At 36.1% G+C, this 20,408-nt stretch overlaps 1 protein-coding gene across 1 annotated transcript; it reads left to right on the top strand.

Moving 5' to 3' along the window:
• Positions 1-38: 38 nt before the first annotated feature.
• On the top strand, positions 39-18,192 carry LOC109055370 (tumor susceptibility gene 101 protein-like). Its single transcript, XM_042760669.1, has 10 exons — positions 39-247; positions 332-419; positions 3,133-3,198; positions 3,335-3,498; positions 3,589-3,715; positions 3,860-3,920; positions 15,832-15,929; positions 16,372-16,574; positions 16,728-16,967; positions 17,086-18,192. Exons 1-10 carry the CDS (start codon positions 203-205, stop codon positions 17,173-17,175), a joined length of 1,182 nt encoding a protein of 393 aa, XP_042616603.1. The 5' UTR covers positions 39-202; the 3' UTR covers positions 17,176-18,192.
• Positions 18,193-20,408: the final 2,216 nt, after the last annotated feature.

The following is a 20,408-nucleotide window of genomic DNA, read 5'->3' as shown; positions in this document are numbered from 1 at the left end:
GTAGAGCAGAACGTACACGCACACGTCAGTGCTGCGTCATCAGTCATCTGACCGGAAGTGCATTTCAGCCGTGATTTCCTTGTTTGTTATTGACGCGATGATTAGATTTATGTGTTTACGTCCTTAACAACAATTAATTAATTTACTAATAAACGCGGTGCGGTCGTTTTAAGTAATACATTAGTTCATAATCTTTTTAAGCATGGCGGCAATCAACGAAAGTTCCCTGCGGAAAATGCTGTCGAAGGTACGTTAAACACTTGCATACCAGAGAAGCTGTTTACAAAGTTATATCTGTCGTCATATGGGTGATGTTGTTCTGTGTACACAGATTTATAAATACAGGGATCTGACCGCACGCGACATAACAAACGCCACGTCTCACTATAAAGACATTAAACCTGTGATGGACAACTACGGTAAGACTTCATCTGCCTCCAAACTTCAACCACATTTTTTTCTTTTCAAACACAACTGTATTACTAAAAATAAAAACAGAAGTATTTGGACACTTTGTGGCTGTCATAAGTTGGAATATTTTGTTAATGTGTCAGCGGTGTAAATTTGAGAAGAACTGACTTCATACATGCACTAAAAATTAGCTTGACACCATCAGTTACTCGACATGACAATAGTTTAAAAAAAAAAATTAATGCAGTTGAGACTAACCTTAAGAAAGACATCCAAGTCAATGACACCTTTAATGAAATTATTTTCAAAACTGGTTCAGCGATAATGTAGCTACATTTTTTTTTATCCTTTGATGTTTGGATGTACAGTAGGTGAGAGAGATGGGTTTAATCTAGCAAACCTGCATATTTTTCATATGGCTTTATCTAGACAGTGCCCATCAAACACGTCATGTGTTAGAGATGCATGTAAGAAAAGTGATGAGCTTGGTTTAAATCAAAGAAAAACAAAGTTTGGCATGTCAGTGTATTTTTTTTTTACATGCCACATTAAAATTATTTTTATTTCAAAGCAAAACTTTATAAATTATTTGAGATGCTGGTTATGAATTATTAAATACAGCATATTTCCTAAAGTGGTAGCTGTAGAGAAATGTGTCAGATGCTTCAGAAAGGAAATGCTGTTACGGAAGTCTCATTGTACCTTGATTTTTTTTTTTTAAGAATATGAGGGAGTACTTTCAAAGAGAACCCCACATTTCAAAGTAAATGATCAAGGATTTTCCCCACAAAATTATGCATTAAAGAAGTTTGTGAAACTTCAAAGAGGAAATAGTATTCCTTCAAAAAAATACATAAATATATATTGCACCGCTTTGAAGTTTTGTGAATATTACACTTTCTTATGACTGTTTTATAGATATGTTGAAGAAACAGAAAATTGTGCTGCCAAGCAAGACCCTGGAATGTCATAGTGTTTTTTTCCACCTAAGGTCTCAGTTTACCCCTTGACATGACACAACTTACCCCACTCTTCCCTAATTTATTTATGTATTTCTTTTTTAGAGCCCGACCGATGTGTTTTTTGGGGGGGCCTATACCGATATTAGGGATTAAAAAAGACTGATATCGATATATCGGCCGATATTCTTTATAGTAAGCTATATTTTAGTACAGTATATTCAAAAGTTTGGACACCCTTCCCATTCGTGTGTCCAGACTTTTGACTGGTACTGTATATATAATACAGTATATACGTTGCAATGATAACTCAAATGTGGTGCTCAAACACTTATGATGATGACAAACATAGGCCTATGTAATGGAGGCAGGATATTTACCAATTTAACAATAAACTTTATTATTCAAAATGAGTCTGACATAAGTGCACTTGACAGTTAACTTCACTTATTATAAATAACTGAAAAAACACAAATAATTTTTTTTTTTTTTATATATGTTTGAATTATGAAAACAAACAAGGTAACTGTGTTGGGCAAGCAAGCTACTGCCAAACCAACAGGGGCAGGTTTATGCAGGAAGCACAGCTTTTCCAAATGTATACATATAAAATGAGTAAATTATAATAGTGAATTTTTGTTTTTGTTTTTTTTTTATTTTGTGTTATGTATTTTGATGATAGTCTTTTTGAAATTTAATATTCACAGACACTAGTCTATATTTGTAAAGATTTTATTTAAAGGGTTACTCCACCCCAAAATGAAGATTTTGTCATTAATCACTTACCCCATGTCGTTCCAAAACCGTAAAAGCTTTGTTCATCTTTGGAACACAATTTAAGATATTTAGTTTGAAAACCTGGAGGCTTGAGACTGTCCCACACTGTTATTTACTTGGCAGTCTATGGGACAGTCTCAAGCCTCCAGGTTTTCAACCGAACCAAATTTAAACAAAACAGTGAACATTGCTCAGAGACACAACTTGGAATTATATTTGTTGGCAAAATAGAGCAAAACCAGTCAATATTGTGTCTAAAACGTAAGTGTCTTAATATTAAATTGTTGTTTATTGAACTGCTGTATAAAATCAATATTACATTTCTAATCATGCTGATTTTTGTTGTAAAAAACGTCAGTCTTTGCGTGATACTGATTAACTATATGAAATGATATAAACATACATTTCTGCCCCCATATCTTGAATTTTGTGATCATTCAGGGAGGGCTTCACTTCTGTGGCTCTGTGATGTGCATGTGCAGATCAATGTGTACTACACTGCTGTGCTGCGTGGAGACGCGGAGGGGAGGAAAGCATCGGAACTCGACAGAGTCTCAACATTTCTTGACCTGACGTGATAATTGTTTTTTTTTTTTTTTTTTTTGTCTGACGGGAAAAGCTCTGCGCTACCAGAAACACACAAAATATATACATATATTAATTTATAAAAAAAAAAAAAGGGCAAGTGCTCAAGCCCCCTTTGATGTGTGTGCACGTGCCTGCTTCAAGATGTAGGTTTGCATCGCATCACTTTCTCACCAATGGATCCTCTGCAGTGATTTGGTGCTGTCAGAATGAGAATTCAAACAGTTGATAAAAGCATCACAATTATCCAAATGATTGCTTTAAACATACTTTAAGTATTTTTTGTTATGAATAAACTCTGTGTCTAGTCCTCTGATTTTTCTGAATGCTATCAGTTCCATCGTACTGTAAATATACAGGTATGTATGGCCCTGCACTCATTTAGTTTTCTTTATTTCAGTGTTCAATGATGGCTCCACCAAAGAGCTGCTGAGTCTCACAGGAACAGTGCCAGTAAGCTACCGAGGTATAGACCGCACTGCTTTCAAGAAGTGTTTGAGTTTCTTCATTCCTCAGACTCATTTAGCAATCCAGCTGTATCCAGATGAGTCATTTCTTTATGTTGGACCCTTTTCCCTATTTAATATTTTTCTCTTCTATAGGAAATGTGTACAACATTCCTATCTGCCTGTGGCTTCTGGACACGTATCCCTACAATCCTCCCATCTGTTTTGTCAAACCTACAAGTGCTATGATGATAAAAACAGGGAAACATGTTGATGCCAATGGAAAGATTTACCTCCCATACCTGCATGAATGGAAACCTGTGAGTGTCTTTTTTTTTTTTTTTTAATCATTGTCTAATGTAGGATGACATAAACCTACCTTTTTTTTGTTTTGTTTTTGTCTTTTTTAGCCCCAGTCTGAATTGTTAGGACTGATCCAGGTGATGATTGTGGTGTTTGGTGAGGAACCACCAGTTTTCTCACGGCCCACCACTCAGGCACCTTACCCAGCATTCCCAGCAGCAGGTCCACCTAACAGTGAGCATAGACTTGCGTCTGATCGTTTTGATTCAGTGCAATATTTTTGATCTCAGAAAACATTAAGGTTTATTTAACATTCGTATAAGCATTTTGACTTTGGGAATCAGCAATGATTATATAATTCAATGTTTTTTTTTCCAGCTTCTTACATGCCAAGCACACCAGGGTTGCCTTATGGTCAAGGTCACTCTGCCAATCCAGGGTAAGTGCTTTCAGTGTGCCAATCACAAATCTTGGCCATATAATGCACTCAATTCCTACACTACCATTCAAAAGCAGTACTTTGTTTTTTTTTTTTTTTTGGGGATTTTAATATTTTGATTTTGTGGGGTTAAATTGTATTGGTAATGTTTGTAGTGAATATATACTACTGTTCAAAAGTTTGGGGCCATTAAGGGTACAGTAGGTAGAGATCCAAAATGAGTAATGCCGCCGCGCGTACCTGCAAATCAGTCGCGTGTTAAAATCATTCGCGAAACTACCGCCAGATGGCGCAAAGGGACGGATTGCGAACTGAATGTAATTGTAAAATGAAAGGAAGACGTTAAACAACAATAACATTATAATATACATTATAACATCCTTAAAAGCGATTAAAAAAAATAGGATAGTCTTAGGCTACAGTCTACTCATCAAAAATTTAAAGAAAGGCCGTTACACAAAGGCTCTTATGCATGCTATTGTTTTTAAACAGTCATTATTTATATATATATATATATATATATATATATATATATATATATATATATATATAAATACGGATTAAATTTTTTCATTTCGGTTCATTCTTGGTTAAAATAATAATAACAATAATAATAATCTTCAGGTACCATTTGCAGAGTGAAATGAGAACGGTCCAGCATTTACAAATAATTCTTATTAAATCTGTTATAATTCTTGATTTTTCAAACTGCTAACACTTTGCATTTTTGAATTATGCCTTTACTGTGTGACCAATAATTGTGAATTGTGACTTTGATCGCGCTGGTGCCTCACGGGCACATATTCATGGAAACAGCAGTCGTTCACCGAGCCATGCGGCGCAAGCAGCGGGCCACTTTGGCATATTTTTTGCTAATTAATTATGATTTTTTTCCCGTAGATACTGAAACACGTGTGAAATCCAAAGCCTATTTTACCTAATAAATAAGAGTTTAGCTTCAAATGGGCAACATGTTTGGATTTGTCCCGAATGAGAGAGATAAGCCCAACATTACATTATGTATCGCTTTAAATTTATTTTAATTATTATTTTTGTTGTTGTTTATAAGCCTATATTATTATATAGCCTGCTGCAATTATATTTATCCATTAGAATTATATATTTGTAATTCTTGTTCTGTTCTGATAATTTTTTTTTACATTTAAAGGATTTGTTGTAAAGTGAAGGGAACTAAAAATGTCCTGTTGGTACATTAGCCTAGCATTATTAGGCCTGCCGTTATTATTTCTGAATGTAATAAAATGCAACTCTTACAAATGTAATTTATTTTTTAGCTTGTTTTCGTGTATGTTTTTATCCAGCTTTATTTTTTTCATTGCATCTAAAAATGACTTTGTGCATCACATTCACTTCGTGAACAAAACAAATATAACTTCAGATCCGCCTCTCACGTTGCTCAGCTGTGGACCATTTCAAAATGTTTGATATAAAGGTTGCGGTCACATTTTATACAGGAATTGTTCATTATAAAAAAAAAAAAAAAAAAAAAAAAAAAATTAATTATATTGTTAGTTTTATGCTAACATGCAATCAAGTCTTCGGATACTATATAAGATACAAGTTCATTTAGGCTATTTAACATGCACTGTGACATTTTACCGTTTCAATTTATAAACTTCTTGAGATTTTAAAGTCAGTTTAATAGTATTGAAATTCAAGTTGAATCTAGTATAAATGGGTTTTAATTGCTTAAATTATTTCTATGAATTAATAAGTTAGCATGACTTTTTCATCATAGCATTTTTTAACGAGGTGTATTCGTTTTCTGAAACCAAGCACCCACTTTTTTTCTTTTTTAAATCTATGAATCGCTCGCATGTCTCCTACAACCTACAAATAAGGGCTAATAGAGGTTCTTTCTTTAATTATTTATTTATAATGTTTATTCTTTAATAAAATAAGGGACGATCCAAATATTTGTAATGTACAATAATATAGGCCCATATCTGCCTGCAGTTAAAAAGATATATTTGTTTTGATTCATCCATTTATGTAGGCTACAATTAGCCTATTCTAAAAATAAAAATAAATAATGTCATAAAAAATGCCATCGGTCTGAATAAATTTTACCATTGTAGAATTGGGGTAGTAATTTAGGAGGTGAAAATACAGTGAAATTACAAATGGCATGGGATTTCAAAGCATGACAACTGAAGGTCTATGAACGTTTCTATGATGCATTTTTTTTAAACAATGGCACTTAAAGTTTTCAACTGAAATATTACTTTTTCAACCATATAGCCTGTGAATAAATAAAATGCATACTTTTCAGTGAAAGAACACTGAGAGTGTAGGTTGCGTCTGGTGTTTGGATTTGTACTTAAATATAATGAGCTCCAAGTTTAAGAATAGCCTACACTGGTTTTTTTTTTTTTTTTTACTCTCTATTTAACAGCATTAACTTACAATGAAATACGTCTTCCTTCAGGCGGACTGAATGTTTTCCTGTCTTGCTAAATGTTGGGTCAGTTTGCGCGAGTCCCGCGCGCTGTGAAGCGGGAGCAGCTGACGGAGGATTCCGCTTGGTCTTAAAGCCTTCCGCTAACGCCTACGTTAACAAATAACAATGATTTTGGCAAAAATAATGATAAATTATCAATTGATAATTTGTTATTATTTTAGTCTAGTGAAAATAATAATATGGGCTGCGGGAAAATAATGAATAAAAAGAGTAAGGCTGCTGTGAGTACAGGCATGTTTCAACCCAGTAACAACACACCGTTCCTCACAGCCCAAAAACAGACTGAATTCAGTTTAGCTGGAGGGGGCTGGGGTAGTTCTGTATACCTTGTGGGGGTCGAGATAAAGGTGTGAATCTCTTGCTCTTTCATATGGACAGTCTTATGAGGGTTTCAAACTTGCAGAACAGGTTTTAGGACAACTTTAAAGAAAGGTTTGATCCACTTCAAATGTTGACTACTGTATAGCGCAATAAAGATTATTAGTTATTATAACTTAATTTCAGAGGAAGTTGCCTTAACTTAAAAAAAAAAAAAAAAACTGTTGCATTAGGGCTGGGCGATAGGCCTATGGCCTAAAAAAAAATCCCCGATTTTTTTCACAAAAAAAATCCAATTTACAATTTAAATCGATTTTTTTTCCCTCCCTACTTAAAATCAATATTCAAATGACAAAGAAATTGTTCAAAACAAGTGTTAATATAACAATATATTATTTTTTAATACTAGCCCATTATGCATCTAACCATCCACTCGGCGTTAAGAGCTGTTCAGATTAAAACTGGCAGCTCTGCAGTGAGTCAGTGTCATGGACGGAGGACAGACCAAGTGTAGACCTAAATCAATTTTCTAGTTTATATTTTCATCTCGTTATGCCGCTGGTTTAGGTTATGAATTTATTTTTATTTCTTATATCAATTATTTGTAAATATAGCAGACACTGTCTAACCGTGTCTACACTGGACGGCCTTGTTCATATAGGGCAAAACATCTCTCACTCTGCAGCAGAGTATGTGAGAGTGGAGCGGCAACAATTTCCCTCCGCGCTCCGAGCATTTAATAATCACTAAGCTCCGCGGTTCATTGATACCAGAAACACTGCTCCGCCTTCACTCCGTGGCTAAAGTTGAAATGTTATGTTCATAATAGCTTATAAAAATAAAATAAAAATAAATAAATAAATGAATTAAATTACAGGAGAGTTTCAAAGGGGAATAGGCTATTGTGTGCAAACTTTTTGTCCTACCAAACGCCAAACTAATAAAACTGTCAGCATTAAAAGGTATAATTGCTGCTTTCTGCTGCTGAAATTTTGTTTGTAATGAAAATAACAGTTTACATTTTCGTCAGTTATTTTATCTACAGATTGATGCATTTGTTACAGATTTCTGCTCATTCAAAATCAGATACAGATGAAGTAGCCTACTGTAAGATTAATTCAATTCAATTCAATTCAAGTTTATCTGTATAGCGCTTTTTAGGAGACCACTCATTGCAAAGCAACTTTACAGAAAATTAAGTTTCTACAATATTTAGTAGTAGCTTATCAGTGGTGACTGTCAGTTCATGTGCATATGGCAGAAATGTTCAGAAAAAATCAATAAAAAGACGCAAACAAACAGACGATTAACACTATTAACAGCAATTATGCAATCAAACTTATAACATAATGTGGTAGTTCTGTATGTTGTCTCTGGGTTAGCATCATCTGAGGTCCTCTGAGGGGTTGGCATCATCTCTTCTCAGGTGTTCTGGATCCAGACTGGAGCTTGTGTAAATCCTAGTTACGGCAAAGCAGAGAAACAAATAGAGACATAATTAGCGTAGCTGCTGTTCCAGCCAAGTAAAATTAATTAGTTTAACCCAAGTTAAAGAATAATAATGCACATTTGATCAGATATAACTGCAGTCCAAAATTATGAGATGCATTATTTGAATGCTTGGCCAAAGAGGTGTGTTTTTAATCTAGATTTAAACAGAGGAAGTGTGTCTGAACCCCGAACATTATCAGGAAGGCTATTCCAGAGTTTGGGAGCCAAATGCGAAAAAGCTCTACCTCCTTTAGTGGACTTTGCTATCCTAGGTACTATCAAAAGTCCAGCGTTTTGTGACCTTAGGGATCGTGATGGATTGTAGCGTGGTATAAGGCTAGTTAGGTACGCAGGAGCTAAGCCATTAAGGGCCTTATAAGTAAGTATATATATTTTGTAACTGATACGGGACTTAATAGGTAGCCAGTGCAGAGACTGTAGTATTGGGGTAATATGATCATATTTTCTTGACCTGGTAAGGACTCTAGCCGCTGCATTTTGGACTACCTGTAGCTTGTTTATTGAGGATGCAGGACAACCACCTAGAAGTGCATTACAATAGTCCAGTCTAGAGGTCATGAATGCATGAACTAGCTTTTCTGCATCAGGGAACAGTTAACATGTTTCGTAGCTTGGCAATGTTTCTAAGATGGAAGAATGCTGTTTTTGTAACATGGGAAATATGATTTTCAAAAGACAAGTTACTGTCTAATATAACACCCAGATTTTTGACAGTAGAGGAAGTAACAGTACATCCGTCTAATTGCAAATTGTAATCTACAAGATTCTGTGTAATGTTTTCTGGTCCAATAAGTAATATCTCTGTCTTATCTGAATTTAATAGGAGAAAATTATTGGTCATCCAATCTTTTACATTTTTAACACACTCTGTTAGCTTAGATAATTTTGAAGTTTCACCTGGTCTTGTTGAGATATATAGTTGAGTATCATCAGCATAACAGTGGAAACTAATCCCGTATTTTCTAATGATATTACCAAGGGGCAGCATGTATATTGAAAATAGCAGAGGACCTAGGACAGATCCTTGTGGCACTCCATATTTTACTGGTGATAAATGAGATGACTCCCCATTTAAATAAACAAAGTGGTAGCGATCGGACAGGTAGGATCTAAACCATCTGAAAGCCTGCCCTTGTATACCTGTATAGTTTTGTAATCGATCTATGAGTATGTCGTGATCTATGGTGTCGAACGCAGCACTAAGATCAAGTAAAACTAGCAATGAGATGCAGCCTTGATCTGAAGCAAGAAGCAAGTCATTTGTAATTTTAACAAGTGCAGTTTTTGTGCTATGATGGGGCCTGAAACCCGACTGAAATTCTTCATAGAGATAATTTTTTTTGCAGGAAGGAGCACAATTGAGCAGACACTTTTTCAACATTTTAGACATAAATGGAAGATTTGAAATGGGTCTGTAATTTGCCAGTTCACTAGATCTAGTTGTGGTTTCTTAATAAGAGGCTTAATAACCACCAGCTTGAATGGTTTTGGGACGTGACCTAAAGATAACGACGAGTTAATAATATTGAGAAGCGGAGAAACCTGCTACAGGTAACAACTCTTTCAGTAATTTTGTGGGTACAGGATTTAATAAACATGTTGTCTGGTTTAGATGCAGTGATAAGTTTATTTAGCTCTTCCTGTCCTATAGTTGTAAAGCACTGCAATTTATCTTTTGGGTGCGATGGATAAAACTAAAGTATTAGACTCTGTAGAATCTACATTTGTTATTGTATTTCTGATGTTATCTAGTTTTATCAGTGAAGAAATTCATAAAGTCATTACTATTTAACTGTGAGGGAATATTTAGATCGGGTGGCGTCTGGTTATTTGTTAATCTAGCCACTGTGCTAAATAAAAAACCGTGGATTGTTTTGGTTGTTTTCTATGAGTTTGTGGATATGCTCGGCCCTGGCAGTTTTTAGAGCCTGTCTATAGCTGGACATACTGTTTTTCCACGCAATTCTAAAAACTTCCAAGTTCGTTTTTCTCCGTTTGCGCTCAAGACTACGAGTTTCTTTCTTGAGAGCGTGGGTATTACTGTTTGTACCATGGCACAGTACGTTTTTCTCTAACCTTTTTCAATTTGATCGGGGCAACAGCTTCTAATGTATTAGAGAAGATAGTGCCCATGTTGCCAGTCATTTTGTATAGTTCATGTGTATTTATGGGTACACAGAGCAGTTGAGATAAATCAGGCAGGTTATTTGCGAATCTGTCTTTGGTGGCTGGAACAATAGTTCTGCCCGGACGATAACGCGACGCTATATAGTTATTATCATCAATACGCAAAATGCACGATACAAGGAAATGGGCAGTAACATCATCACTTTGAGGTACGATATCTATGTCAGTAAGATCGATTCCATGCGATATAATTAAATCTAGCGTATGATTTTAAAACGATGAGTGGGCCCGGTGACATTTTGCTTTACTCCAAAACAGTTTAATAAGTTAGTAAACGCAAGTCCTAATGCATCATTTGTATTATCAATATGAATGTTAAAATCTCCTAAAATTAGCGCTTTATCAGCAGTAACCAACAGGTCTGAGAGGAAATCTCCAAATTCTTTTAGGAATTCTGTATATGGCCCTGGTGGTCTATACACAGTAGCCAGAGAAAGAGATACGATAGATTTCTTTTGCATATCTGACAGTGTAACATTAAGCATAAGTATTTCAAATGATTTAAACCTGTATCCTGTTTTCTGGGTAACACTGAGAATATCACTATATATTGTTGCAACACCTCCACCTCGACCAGTCTGATGGGGCTCATGTTTATAACAGTAGTTTGGTGGAGTAGACTCATTTAGACCAATATAATCATTTGGTTTTAGCCAGGTTTCAGTCAAGCAGAGTACATCAAAACTATTATCTGTGATCATTTCATTTACAATAACTGCTTTGGGTGTGAGTGATCTAATGTTTATGAGGCCAAACTTTAAAAATGGTTTTTCTGGTTTAATCACGATAAGATTTTTTTCTAGATCCTACATTAAATTTATATTTTGACCTCATTATTCAGGGAACAGACACAGTCTTAATAGACTGGACAGCGCAAGTACTTCTAACATTTAAGCGGGTAGAACAAAAGCCATCATTGCAGTTATTTGAGAATTGGCTTACTAGTCAAATGGAGCGTAGAGTCCTGGAGATGTTGTCCGAGAGCAGCTCCGCTCCGACTCTGCTGGGGTGCAGGCCATCAGTGCGAAAAAGCCTGGGACGCTCCCAGAAAGATTCCAATTATTAACAAAGAGCAGTTTCTGTTCTTTACACCATGACAATAACCATTCATTTAGAGCAAAAACTCTACTGAACCTTTCGTGTCCTCGTCGATACGTGGGCAGCGGTCCTGACGCGATGATCGTCGCCGCGGGCGTCGTGCTGCGAACCGTCTCGATCAGGATCCTGAAGTCCCTCTTCAGCGTCTCCGTCTGCCGCTGCGTGTTGTCGTTAACCCCGGCGTGAAGCACGACCGCTCTGGGGCTCTCGTCGGCCTTCAGGATCGCGGGTATCTGCGCAGAAACATCGAGAACACAAGCACCAGGGAAACAGTGAGTGTGCACTTTACCTTCGGCTAACGTAGCACGGACGTGTCGGACGATGGAGTCTCCGACGATCACAGCGTCGCGTTCCGTCTCGCGGAGGGGAGAGAAGCGGTTCCGTGTGGAGATTTCGAAGACCGGAGGGGGAGAAGTCGTCGCCTGGGGCCTGGCTCGCGTCCTCCGCTGCGGATGCACCCAGGGTCCGTGGTGTCCCGGCGCCGGCGTGAAGGACATCTGGGCAGATCGCGTCCTGGGTGCACCGGGCCTGTGCAGAGAAACACACGGGGTGGAGGTGGTGGGACTGTTAGCAGCGCACTGTATACTTACCCTGGACTTGTGAGCGTCAGCCCGGGAGGTTTCCAGCGCGGCTCTCCGCTCTCTCAGCTGGGCCTGCCTCTGCTCCAGGACCCGAATCTGCTTCTCCACGGCCTCGTTATCGAGCTGCACCGAATGCAGCTTGAACGTGTCGTCACCTGCACTCAAAGGTAGACAAACATCCGCCATTAAAGCAAGTTACAGTGAGTAAAGCGATTGTAATGTGTGTGAATAGAGTATTAGCGATACACGCGGGTTTAGCGACAACCACGCTGGTGATGCTAATGGGCTATAAGCTACTAGCGGACTCGGGAAATCAAAATAAAACTAGTGATAACAAGGCGCTCTGATTGTTTTTGTTGTAGAATACGATAGAGGATATATTCACACGTTATAGAAACGAAAATGATGGTGTATAAAATAGATTTCAACAATAAAAATAGACGATAGAGAAATAACGTGACGGAGCTCAAACTAGAGGCATACGACAGCAACCCTGCCTAATGTTACATTTGTTTGAATGCATTATTGCGACAGCGATTACGTGTGAATGTGCTGTATCTTTTTAAATCATGCTTTAACCCGAAAATAATCAGTAAAAGGAAGACAAATTCCTTGAGAACTAGCCTGTAACATCCCACTCGACTATTGCCGTCATTATAATCTTCGTATCAGAGAGATTATGTGTATCAAGCTATAGCTAAATATGTTTATCATGTGAATTCTTGCTAAATATGCAGTTATATTACGGGCTGTTGGCATGACTTGTACTCGTGATGGAGCGGTGCTGGAGCGAGTGAAAACCACGACGCTCCGACTTTTAAAAAATCCGCTCCTCCCCAGTCAGAATAACACCGCTCCGCTCATACTCTGCTCGGCAGCGTGTCTCAAACACGCGGGGGAGGCTTGAGCCCAATCATTCTCGAAACATAAAATATTTATTTTATTTCAACTTTCATTTTGTGTTTCAGAGGAAAAATCAGTGTTAAGTCATCTCTCCATTACAGACCGTTCTGAAATTGGAATCTATGCAAACGCGTATAAAATTCTTTAAAAACTTTAACAGAGATGTCTAGAGGGTATTTAATAGGTCTGCTTCCCACGTAAGATTTTTCTATAGTCGTTCATTTGTCATTATTCAACTAATCGCAAGTTTATATTAAATTTACAACTATAATCCAGCCTTAATATATTCCACGCTCAAGAATATGCATTAAGTTTGTCACAAAGCACAGGCAGAAGTAGCCTAATAATTATGAAAAAGGAGACATTTTAATTATTTATTAATAAACAAAATGTTTTCTTGTCGGCTGCAAGATGAAATTCACAGTGCTGACTCTCTCCACATGGACGCGCCTTTAAACAGTATACAACCTTCACAGATTATATAATGCTTTCGTTTTGAATTGATTCGTTTAGAAGACATTTCAAGCTTTCTGTAGATATATTTCTCATGTATGTGAGACACCCAGATTTTCAGTTATTTCATTATTAGGAAAAAAATCACGTTATCGAGAGGGCGCCTCCCTGTCATGCATGCGCATTAATAATTTTTGCACAAACACTTGAATATGAATAATAATTCACATTTTGCATATGCATTACAAAGTAAATAATTTTTTACATGTAATTATCCAAAACAAAACCAAACAAGATTTGTAATGTAGATAAAATATGTAGACAAATAAGAATAAATGCTGCACGTGCACTCAGCATCATGCAGAGCAAATCTTGCACTGATATTTTACGGAATATTATACATTTTATATTATGCATTTAAATGCGGCTGCCATTTTATTTATTTATTTTATTTATTTATTTTTACTTTACTTAAATTATATGAAAGCAAGCAAAGAAGACCCCATTTAAAATCACTGAAGTTGTCAATTAATGAAGCTTTACATCGTGTGCACTTTGTTGATAAGTGATGACGTTTTATTAATCCATCCATTCTTTAGAGTTGCAATGATTTAGGTAAATCGTGCAGGTTTAATTTATTCCTTTATTTGTTTTAATTAGGCCTAAATAATAGGAGCGAAATTATACAGTGCCTTACGTTTTACTAAAATAAAGAAAATAATTTATAAAACACGCAAGCCTAGCTCACAATAGGCTACCACTTTTAATGCTCTGATGCAAAGTAAACCACATTTTCTTTTTAATAATATAACACATAATTCATATTATATAAATAATACTGCACACTATTTAAATGTGTCTAATCTAAATTATGGTGTAGAGAAAATATAAGCACAGGCTCATAGGCTTGACATTTATCCTGCTTGAATTCGTTCTAAGAAATGCACATATCTTCATAAGGACTAAACTTTCATCTGTGAATATTAAATATTTTTTCTTTCATTTTCCCCGACTGCAGTCAAATATAACACTTCGGTGAGGCAAAGCTGAGGTCTATTTGCGAAAATGTGCTTTGATGCGCTTGTTCGAAAACTTGTGATTAAAGCGCCACTCAGCGGTCAAAAGCTGCAAATGCACTTTGCAGACGCCGCGGCGGTAGAAACGACGTTTTGGATGTCCACCTACTGTAAATGCTGTTTTTTTTTTTTTTTTTTTTTTTTTTTTTTTTACTTTCTTTTCATCAAAGAATCCTGAAAAAAAATGTATCACAGTTTCCAGAAAAATATTAGAACTATATTAAAATAGAAAACAGTTGTTTTATTCAAATATTACTCTTTTTTTTTTTTTTCTTTTTTTTTTTTTTTTACTGTATTTTTGTTCAAATAAATGCAGCATATTTTATATCAGATATAATATTTTTCTGCAAAGAAACAATAATTTTTATACTAGGCAGCATTCTGTAAATCTAAATACACACAGGTAAAAGCACCACAAGTTTCTGACAGACTCATGAAAACTACGATGCACTCAAACCTAGTTTTGTGCGTACATGAAACAATGTGAAGGATGTGTGTAGAAATGTATTATTAAGCAGAATTAGCAAACTGCTGCATAATGCACGGTTTAAGTGAATATCTCCAGCATTTCCATAAGAGGAGAAGAACAAACATGTCTTTCATTCGCAATACATTTTCTAAACAGATGTACACTCTGAAACATTCAATCTTTTTTTTGGAATGAAGGCTTAACCAGAATATAATCAGGCTAGATCTAGTTTGAAATAGTCACTTGGAGGTGCTCATGCAAGGGTAATGAGAGTTCCTATAATGAATATAATCATGAATAGAATTGTGTTTTCCTTCTTTGAAGAATTAATTGCATTCTTTTGATATTTTGTAGATATTTCTAAGATAAAGGACATGTAAAATTAGTCATATTTGGTGCCGCTTAGCAACATTTTACTACTAATAAAAAGTTCTAACTATGCTAGATCACTAACAGGCTTGTGACGACTGATTAATGTAAACACAGGCTGTTGTGTCTGAAGTGTATATAAAGAGATGGGACAGAATATAGGGTATGTGTCATTGTGTTAAACCTTGCTGTGTAAATGCCAATTAAATTATTAGGGGTGCACGATAAATATCGTCCGATAATTAATGCGCATCTCATCAGTAAAGCCGGTTCTCTAATCAGCGGTAAATTCCATCAGGTGCTGATTTCACATAGAGCAGCGTTTACTACACGGAGCCGTTGTTAACTGACAGCCGTAGATAACCAGCTTTACTGACAAGATGCACATTAATTATCGGCCGATATTTATCGTGCACCTCTGGAAATTATACTATAATTTTATATATATATTTCTGTCTGTCAGTGGATTTCAGGGCTACCCTTATCCTGCAGTAGGCCCTGGATACCCCACTACCTCAGGCTCCTCTCTCTATACCCCAGCGTCTTCTGTCACTACAGTGGGTGAGCATTTTTATCATTATAGGGTGGTTGTGTAAACACACTGCCAACATACATTTCAGTTCAAACAACTTGTTAAAGTGCATGTAGCATCCGATGACCCCTTTAAGCATCACAAGTGATAATAAGAAATGTTTCTTTAGCAGCAAATCAGTATATTAGAATGATTTCTGAAGGATCATGTGATACTGCAGACTCAAGTAATGATGAAGAGATTTAATATAGAAAGAAATATAAAAGTAACATATTAAGAAAGAAAACAGTTATTTTAAATTGTACTGTATTTTACACTATTACTGTTCTTACTGTATTAAATAAAATGCAGCCTCAGTGAGCATTGGATACTGGAAGATTAACCGACCAAGATTTTAAACAGTAGTGTACATAAACTCATACAAAAAAACTGTACTTTGGAACACCTGCAAACATTTTCGCTGTGTTTCAGGACCCACCCGTGACGGTACCATCGGGGAGGACACAATCCGTGCATCTTTGGTGTCTGCAGTCAGTGACAAGCTGCGAAGGCGGATGAAAGAAGAGATGGATCGAGCACAGGCAGAGCTGGACGCACTGAAAAGGACAGAGGAGGACCTAAAGAGAGGCCACCAGAAGCTGGAGGAGATGGTGACCAAACTAGACCTGGAGATGGTACAAGAGACGTCTTGAATTGTACCCTGTTGCCTTGCTGATACTTGAGCTAATCGTGACTCATGTTTTTAAAAAGGGATCGGCCTGGAAACAATGTTTTTAATATTTTATAAGATGCAGCATAATAATAATGTTCTTTCCATTGAATTGCAGGCTGATGTGGACAAAAACATTGATCTCCTTAAGCAGAGAGATGAGAAACTGACTGTTGCTCTGGAAAAAATGGAGAACCAGTCTGAGAACAATGATATCGATGATGTGATTGTGCCCGCTGCTCCCCTTTATAAGCAGATTCTGAACCTCTACGCTGAAGAAAACGCCATAGAAGACACAATCTTCTACTTGGGTGAAGCGTTACGCAAAGGTGTCATTGACTTGGATGTCTTTCTTAAGGTTAGTCTCAACTGCATACATTTTTTTTTTTAACTATTGTCATGTCGAGTAAGCTGTAAAGTACAATATTTGAATATTTATATTAACAGAGTATTCTGTTGTGTGTGTTTGTGTGCAGCATGTGCGCCTTCTCTCCAGAAAACAGTTCCAGTTGAGAGCCCTGATGCAGAAGGCCCGGAAAATAGCAGGCCTCAGTGACCTGTACTGACCTGTCCAAATAAATCATTCCCCCTCTCACTTATAACACATGCACTGTATGGCAAGAACCCTACATTTTATCCAAGAACAGGAGGTTTGGGACCCTCCTTTTCTCAAATCACAGTCTTTCTAAGTACAGAAAGATGTGAAAGGTAACTTATATACCCAGGGACAAAATATTCAAGTATACATTCATAGCATCATTATTACAGATAACAAGTGCATTGAATATATCTTTATTATGAAAAAATGAAGTGACCTTTGAGGTTCTTACCTTTGCAGAGTGGAAAACAATAGAACATAATCAAACATTTGCAAGATTTTTTTGCTCAGCTATGGAGTTTAACATAGACTTCTAAAAACAGCAACCTTTGCACTTTATGTAACTTGTGCCTCTTATTCTTCTAAAGTGTCTTTTCAGATATAGGGTAAAGGGAAAGAAGTTTGAGAATTACATTCAATATGCTCAACCTAAATATCTTATTTTTATATTGTTTAATCTCCAAATATGTACCTGTACTAAATAATTCTCTTAAAATCAGCACTTTGTTTTATTTTTATTTTAAGTTAGTAAATCAATCTTCTTAACATCTCAGAATCGAATTATTCATTATGAATGCTTCATCATTATCCTTGTCCACTACGTAACACATTTTGCAGTCCTGCTTGTGATTTATACATGTGTTGTCAGTTATATCATTCTTATTTACGGTTGTTATGCAGTCGGTTTACAAGAATGTGCTTGGTATTCATGCAGATTTAATGACAAGAATATTATGCCGACATTTTGAGATTGAACTTGTCTATCTATTTAGGATGTAATACATGAAACCACAAAGTATGAAGGGAACATTTTCTTTGCAAAGATGCTTGGAGTATTGTTTGATTGCTGGTTTAATCGGGTATGAAGCGTTTTGCTTTCAATCAATGGAAAAAAGGAATAACAAATTGATTGTGCAGTATCTCTCTGAGGTATAAGTACATTTAAAAAAAAGAATATCTGAAATAAAAACAAGAAACTCTTAAATCTGGCTCTGCTTACCTAAATGTTTTACACTGTCACACTAGATGTTTAGATTTTAAAAATGCAAAGTCTTTATTTTCATTTATTTTTCTTTCACAATTTTTCTGTTAGTTGCACAAACTGCATGTGGTGCTTGATACTCAGTGTCTCTTGAAAGGAGAAACGAAAAAGATATTGATAAACAAGAGACAAATTGAGTTTCATTATTGAAGTTTGGTGGTTCAATGCGGAAAATAATAAGAGGAACAACTGTCCAAGGTTGCCAAATTTGCTGTTTTCCTATGGAAATGGGCCACTTTTAAACTGTTGCCACGGGTTGATTTTTTTAATTGATTTTTTATTTTTCACCCGCAGGTTAAATGTCTAAAATATATTTGACAAATATGCTTGTATAGAAATACTGTATTTCATTAAATCCAATTTATATTCTACCGATGATAAAACTGTGCTGGATGATGAGACATAGAAAGGAGATTATTATTTATTTATTTATTTATTTATTTATTTATTTTATTTTTATTTTTTTGTGAAAGGGACACTGGTAGGGAGCCTGACTGTTTTCATTTCCATGGTAACCATTTGACTGGTCTCTGTTGGATTGCTGCTAGTTATTAAAAAGTATGATATCATCTAGGCTAGTGATGTCTTGAAATTTTAATTTTAGATTGTAATCTATAAATAGTTAATTTTCAAATAGTTCTAAAATAAAAGTTTACTATCCCCACCGAAGGAATTTGTTCATCTGCTGTCAAGATATTAGGAAAACATACTGTACACAACTGCACAGTGTTTTCAAGTTAAAAACTGTATGTAGTGCATAACAGTGACAATAAAATATGCATGTCATATTTTAAGTTTTTTTTTATTTGGGGTAGTTTAATTAGGCAATTTTAGATTTTTTACATGCAGATCTGGCAACCCTGCAACGGTCATCCATTCATGTTTTAGCACTCTTGTCAGCTGGTAAAGCTGAAGCCTTAGATTTGAATTATGTTGACATTTCAAGAGTAGAGTTACTGTACGCTGGTGTGCCATGTTTTCTGTTACCGTTACACTGTAAAAATGTATTTTTTGAAGTTGTCAGTCACACATTGTTAAAAAAGATTGAAGTACATTTTTACAAGAAAACACTATTTCATTTTTTTTTTCTACTTAAAAATTCCACAATTAATTCAATGCTTCTTGCCTTTTTTTTTTTTTTTTGGTAATTGTTTGAAACTTAATAGAAATTTCTGTGAAAATAGTTTCTACACCAATTTTGCAGTTTAGTTTTATGCAAGGAACATTGATTTTAAGTTTTGTTCTAAATGTAAATCTACTAGTGTCTCCATTGCCTGATGCTCTAAAACTAGCAGTTAGCAAAATGCTGACTATTCATATTTGTGTGATTTTTGTGAAAGACATTGGCAGTTGATTCGGACCCATGTCTGAGTGTGTCCTGTTACCACATGATTGATAAATGCAATCATCTTCTTCATATAAACATTTTAGCTGTGATGTGTGAACTTGCATATTGTGTTTTGGTGGCCCCTTTAACCCTCTAAAACACTTGCATGCATACAGTCTGCACCTCAAACTGTCCCTGTTCACCCGTCTGAAATTTCATTTCACAGATGATGGGCTTCAGCCTCTAATCCAGCAGCTGTGAAAGAGGGTAGGACTGGTCAATTGTTTCAACTCTAATCAGCTTTTATTGCACACGGGAGAAAGAAACAGCCCGCCGTCGCTGGAACCTGTGCTTTTCATAATTCAGGTTTGGGTTGAGGGGGGCAGGAGGTGTGTGGCGGCTGAATGTGATGTTGAATCTAATTCACTCATTGCTGCTAGGCAGTGATGTGTCAGCAGGTGGAGATGTTAGAGCTAATAGGCCTGTCATAGTTGCTAACCTCAATCACTAGCCTTCATAACAGCATATGCTCCTTTTAAACCACCCCTCTCTGCCTTTTCACAATCTTGGTTAAAATTCAGATTTTTGCCATATTTCTTTTTCTCGATTGCTTGAGGTGGTACTGCACGGACTGATAACCTTCTCGTGTCCTTTTTGAACCGAACAGATTACAACCCTTTTCAGTGTCTTTTATCTGAAAGGTGACGAAAGCCACGTTTGATTTAGTGTACCATGTATTTGATGTAGTATCTCAGATCAGGCCTGTTAACACTCGACAAAATGCTCGTAACAAAGCACACAGAGCCTACACATATTTTTATGGGGCTTAATA

This window comes from Cyprinus carpio, chromosome A7 (assembly GCF_018340385.1).
Source record: "Cyprinus carpio isolate SPL01 chromosome A7, ASM1834038v1, whole genome shotgun sequence".
In the NCBI taxonomy this organism is placed as follows: domain Eukaryota; kingdom Metazoa; phylum Chordata; class Actinopteri; order Cypriniformes; family Cyprinidae; genus Cyprinus; species Cyprinus carpio.
Note: the sequence above shows the minus strand (reverse complement) of the source record. Positions and strands in the feature narration are given on the sequence as shown.